The sequence below is a fragment of the Sylvia atricapilla genome, chromosome 21 (assembly GCF_009819655.1).
Source record: "Sylvia atricapilla isolate bSylAtr1 chromosome 21, bSylAtr1.pri, whole genome shotgun sequence".
In the NCBI taxonomy this organism is placed as follows: domain Eukaryota; kingdom Metazoa; phylum Chordata; class Aves; order Passeriformes; family Sylviidae; genus Sylvia; species Sylvia atricapilla.
The window spans coordinates 6,351,171-6,357,133 of record NC_089160.1 but is presented as its reverse complement, the minus strand read 5'-3'; the positions used below and the strand labels follow the sequence as shown (position 1 = coordinate 6,357,133).

Sequence of the window (5,963 nt, the reverse complement as noted above, 5' to 3'; positions counted from 1 at the left end):
CGGCAAAAGCGGCGGCTGCCCGCCCAGCCCGGCACTGCCCGCGCACACAGCCCCGCGCTCCGGCCGCCGCCACCCCGCCCGGCACACTGCCCGCGCCGCCGGGACGGCCAGCGGGGACGGCACGGGACGGCGGTGCCCCGCTGGGCTCCTGCTGAGGCGTGAGCGGGCGATGCCGCTCGCCGCCGGGCTCCTGGCTCCCGGGGCGCGGCGGCTCTCGGCGGCGGCCACTGCCCGCACTGCCCGCTCGGGAGCCCCGAGAGCAGGTAGGAGAGCGGGGGCTGCCGCTGCAGCGGGGAGGGTTTGGCGGGTTTGCTGTCGGTCCTTGTGTCCCCCGGTTTGGGATGCCGGCAGGCGCCGGGAGCCCCGGGACGGGCGGCGGGGATGGGATCGCGGCGCCGGCGGTGGATGGTGCGGAGAGCTCAGCCCGGGGACCGCGGCTCCGGGAGCTCCCCGACGGGGCTTCCCCCAGGCACCTCCGCAGGCGCTTGCCGAGAGGAAGAGAAGGGAGGAGGAGGAGGAGGGGGGGATTCCAGAGGAGTTTGGAAGTCGCTGCCTTGCGACGCCCCTTCCCCCCCAGCCTTCCGACCTGCTTTCGCTCTCGCCGTGCAGCCTCTGCTCCCGGCCGTGTTCACTGGGGATTTCTTCTTTCTCTCCTTACCTGTCTCAAAAGGTTTGACTGTAGGTATCAAAGCGGGGATCGACGGCGCATAAAGATGCTGAAGGGTGTTTGGTTGCTCAGTTTGTTAACAGTGGCTGGGATCTCGTGGACAGAGAGTCGCAAACCTGCCAAAGACATTTGCAGCAAGAGCCGCTGCCCTTGCGAGGAGAAGGAGAACGTGCTGAACATTAATTGTGAAAACAAGGGATTTACAACCGTCAGCCTCCTCCTGCCGCCCCCGTCCAAGATCTACCAGCTGTTTCTCAATGGGAACGCGCTGACCCGCCTGTTCCCCAATGAGTTTGTCAACTACTCCAACGCCGTGACCCTGCACCTGGGCAACAACGACATGCAGGAGATCCGCACGGGGGCCTTCAGCGGCCTCCGCACCCTCAAGAGGCTGCACCTCAACAACAACAAGCTGGAAGTGCTGAAGGAAGACACCTTCCTGGGCTTGGAGAGCCTGGAGTACCTGCAGGCTGATTACAATTACATCAGTGCCATCGAGGCGGGGGCATTCAGCAAGCTGAACAAGCTCAAGGTGCTGATCCTCAATGACAACCTCCTGCTGTCTCTGCCCAGCAATGTCTTCCGCTTTGTGCTCCTCACTCACCTGGACCTGCGGGGGAACAGGCTGAAGATGATGCCTTTTGCTGGCGTGCTGGAGCACATTGGAGGCATCATGGAAATCCAGCTGGAGGAAAACCCTTGGAACTGCACCTGCGACTTGCTGCCACTCAAGGCCTGGCTGGACACCATCACCGTGTTTGTGGGTGAGATAGTCTGTGAAACCCCCTTCAGGCTTCATGGGAAAGACGTGACCCAGCTCACCAGGCAAGATCTCTGCCCTAGGAAAAGCTCCAGTGATTCAAGCCAGAGGGAAAAGCACCCTGTCCTCTCAGACCCACACATCTCGAGGCTGTCGCCCACAGCCAACTCTGCCGTCAATCCCACCAGGGCCCCAAAAGCCAGCCGGCCCCCCAAAACTAGGAACCGCCCCACCCCCCGTGTGTCTGTGTCAAAAGACAGGCAAATATTTGGACCTATCATGGTTTACCAGACAAAGTCTCCTGTGCCCATCACTTGCCCAGCTGGCTGCATCTGCACGTCGCAGAGCTCAGACAATGGCCTAAATGTTAACTGCCAAGAGAAAAAGATCAGTAACATCTCCGATCTCCACCCCAGGCCAACCAGTCCAAAGAAACTTTACCTTACCAGTAACTATCTGCAAGTCATTTACAGAACGGATCTCACTGAGTACAGCTCCCTGGATCTGCTGCATCTAGGGAATAACAGGATTGCAGTGATACAAGAAGGTGCCTTTACAAACCTCACAAGTTTACGCAGACTTTACCTTAATGGCAACTACCTTGAGGTCCTGTACCGATCCATGTTTGAAGGGCTGCACAGCCTGCAGTATCTCTACCTAGAGTACAATGTCATTAAGGAGATCCTGCCACGCACATTCGATGCTCTGAGTAATCTTCACCTGTTGTTTCTCAATAACAACCTGCTCAGATCCCTGCCTGATAATGTCTTTGGAGGCACCTCCCTCACCAGGCTCAACCTTAGAAACAACCATTTCTCTCACCTGCCTGTGAGAGGAGTCTTGGACCAGCTCTCGGCTCTGATTCAGATAGACCTCCAGGAGAACCCTTGGGACTGCACGTGTGACATCCTGGGGCTGAGGAACTGGATAGAGAAAGTCACTGACCAGAACAACCAGCAGTCAAATCCCCCTGTAGTTATCAATGAAGTGATATGCGAGTCTCCCACCAAGCACTCTGGAGAGCATCTGAAATTCCTGAGCAAAGAAGCCATATGCCCAGAGAACCCCAACCTGGCAGATTCCTCTGTGCTCTCCATGAACCAGAACACAGATACCCCCCACGTGGGTGTGTCACCCAGCACCTACCCAGAGTTACACACTGAAGTCCCGCTCTCTGTCCTAATCTTAGGCTTGCTGGTTGTGTTTATTTTGTCTGTTTGTTTTGGGGCAGGTCTGTTTGTCTTCGTCCTTAAGCGCCGGAAGGGGGTGCAGAGCATGCCCAGCAGTGCCAACAACGTAGATATTAGTTCATTTCAGCTCCAGTATGGGTCCTACAACACTGAGAGCCATGATAAAACTGAAGGACATGTTTATAACTACATCCCCCCTCCTGTGGGACAGATGTGCCAAAACCCAATCTACATGCAAAAGGAAGGGGATCCAGTTGCCTATTACAGGAATCTCCATGAGTTTAGCTATAGCAGCCTTGACCACAAAAAAGAAGACCCCACCAGTCTTGCATTTACCATCAGTGCAGCTGAATTACTGGAAAAGCAGTCCTCACCAAGGGAACCAGAGCTGCTGTATCAAAATATTGCAGAGAGGGTCAAGGAACTCCCCAGCGGAGGATTAGTTCATTATAACTTTTGTACCTTACCCAAAAGGCAGTTTGCCCCTTCATATGAATCCAGACGCCAAAACCAGGACAGGATAAATAAAACTGTTTTATATGGAACTCCCAGGAAATATTTTGCAGAACAGTCTAAACCTGAGCATCCTTTACTCCAAGGAAAGCTACAAACAGAACCAGACTACCTCGAAGTTCTGGAAAAACAAACTGCAATCAGTCAGCTGTGAGGGGGGAGGTGGGAGACAAAGGAAATTTTTTTAAATGAGCTCAGCATCACATTTCTTTGAGTCTGAACTCAGTATTGATGTCGCATTCCCAACATTTCCACTTTTTTAAATCAGAGAAGGAGTGAGAGAGAAAAGGAACCCTTGCAGCCTAGCAGGGATGTGGTGTTGCTTTTACAACGTTCCCTTTAAGTTATTTCTAAATCTCTCTCCTTTTGACCCTTCTCTAGGAACTGTCATTGCAAAATGTATCTTTCTGTAATAGATCTTGCATAATTCTTTTTGATTTCGAAGGAAATGAGGAAGGGGGTCTTTGGGGTTTCTGTTGGTTTTGTTTGTTTTTTTTTTTTTTTCCTTTTCATTTCAAAATGGAAACTTAATGTTATTATGTAGAAGATCTCCAAAGATCTTTTTTCCTGGACTATGACTTTCTTTTGTAAATAATAATATACAGTACTGCTGTTTCAATTACCAACTATAGCCACTGGGCGTCACTTTTTTGTGTTAAAGTGCCTTTGCACTTTAAGTACATTATTACTTAATTGTTGCTCTTAGCTTTGATAAATTGAACCTATTTTAATGTGTTGTATTTTTGAAATTAAAAAAAAAATTGTAAAATAGATCTATATGTCAGCTGCATTAAATCAGAAGGTTTGTTTTTATAGGAAAGCTGCCCTTCTTTAAATGACTCTAGTTCTAGGACCTTACAGACTCAAATGTAAATTATTGGGGTATTTTTTCCCTCTAGGTTCGTTTAGAGTGACTCACTGAAATCAACTGAAAGGATTTAGCAATGGACTAGAGGTTATCAAATGCCTCAGCCGGGAATAACAGCTCATTAATAAAAGATGTTTAACACAATGTCATAGTGAACTGAACAATTAATGTCCTTCTTAATACATTGCATTGCAGCTCTAACACAGTAATGTTCAATGGCTTAAGATTATTTTCATACTTAACAGAACATTACTCATAATATTCTATGCATTGGATTAGGTATTTTTATACATTTTGTGACAGAGTTTATATTTGTAACTTTTTGGACCGAAATTAACATGTCCTCTTCCTTCCAGATACATTTTTTTTTTCATAAGCAGGGACACCAGCAGGGGTCATCCCACACCTCATTAAATTTATTAACATACAGGCAAATAAACCCATGCCAAAGGTAAAATTTGAACCCTGGAGTCCCCCAAATCAAGGTGGCTAAAATCAGTATGGGCATCCCACTAACTTTTGGCAGCCTGAATCATGTCTATGTGCTTTTTGTCTCTAAAGCAGAAGTAACACTGCAATAATTCTAATCTGTTAGAGAAAACTACCCTGAAGTTCACTGTCTTGAATTTTATAAAATGTTTTATGTTAACTGGATCCCATTCTCAACACTGGTTTTCTTAAGCCCAACAGAGAACAAATGCAGTGAGTCTTCTCCTTTCCCATTAACTCAGGCCTGTTTTGCTTCAAGCTTTATGTTATCACCTTCAATTTACTTTTCCTTCATGGAAAATATTGAAACCATTTTTATTAAGAAGCACACAGTCAAACTTTATTAAGCCCTATTAGCTTCTAAATAATTTTTAGATGCAAACATTATTGTGCAATTTAAACAAACAGTCCTTATTTACAACAAAAACAGTTTTGTTTTGTCTGTTCTAAATCCTTATGCAACTGGGATGGTGATCTGCATATAAAGTAGGCCAGGCTTTTCAATTCCTTATTAAAGCAATTGATGGGGTCTGAAAGAAGCACACTGTTTCCTTTTCATAAATAGGTTACTGCACATAATAATCCTTTATTATCATGCAGAGATTGAAGTGGCCTCTGCTGACTGATTTTTAGAGCTTTACTATAGTTAATAATACAGTATCTACAACTTGGAGAAATTTTCAGCAATAGCATTTAAGCTATAAATAACTACAATCAATGTTGTTCTAATCAGGACTTTGCCAAAAGGAAGTTGCTTTGTATTTAAGAGCTAAAGAGGCTTTGCATGTGTATTGCCAGATATCTGAGTCACTGAGTAAAACGTCTTCCAATGATTTATGTGACATCTGAGTGCATTAATATGCTAACATGTCAAATCTTTATGTTTAGAATCCATATCATCTATGGCTGTGCATTAGGTCAGGTTTAAAATTGAAGTGCTACAATGAACTACTGAAGAATCAGCCTTCAAAATGGTCCAACAATCGAGGAGGAGGTGAAATGGTATCACTTTAGTTGAACTTGGAACATTTGACTGGAATTGCATCCATCTTTGAGCAAGGTACTTGCTTGAATCCTTCCATTGCTGATTGTCTAATGGCTCCTTCCCCTGGGTAATTAAAGGCATTTATTACTGAAACACTGAGAAAAGTAGAAGTATTATTTTAAAAGAAAGTTATTAACTCTTTCCAGGTATGAATTTAGTATTGCCTGCAGAACAGGTGCCATGTTACATCTGGCAGCAGCTAGGATATTTTATTATTTATTATTCTCCAGTGAAGCAGAACCAATTACAAAGAGTTTTTTTCCCTCAGAAAAAAAAAAAAGAGTTTTTTTTCCAACAGAAATGTTCTCAGTGTTCTAGTGTTTGCAAACAACAGAGATAGGAAATGATTCTTTTAGTAACATTATACTGTTTGGTTTTACTGCTTCAGTCTCAGTGCTTTGATGTTTGCTGTGGTAGCACAGCCATACTTC

At 46.1% G+C, this 5,963-nt stretch overlaps 1 protein-coding gene across 1 annotated transcript; it reads left to right on the top strand.

Moving 5' to 3' along the window:
* Positions 1 to 607: 607 nt before the first annotated feature.
* On the top strand, positions 608 to 5,588 carry SLITRK2 (SLIT and NTRK like family member 2). Its single transcript, XM_066334079.1, has one exon. It carries the CDS (start codon positions 714 to 716, stop codon positions 3,282 to 3,284), a length of 2,571 nt encoding a protein of 856 aa, XP_066190176.1. The 5' UTR covers positions 608 to 713; the 3' UTR covers positions 3,285 to 5,588.
* Positions 5,589 to 5,963: the final 375 nt, after the last annotated feature.

What these genes read in the sequence shown, in the direction of transcription:
- SLITRK2 (XM_066334079.1), top strand. Translation starts at nt 714, where the DNA reads ATGCTGAAGGGTGTTTGGTTGCTCAGTTTGTTAACAGTGGCTGGGATC.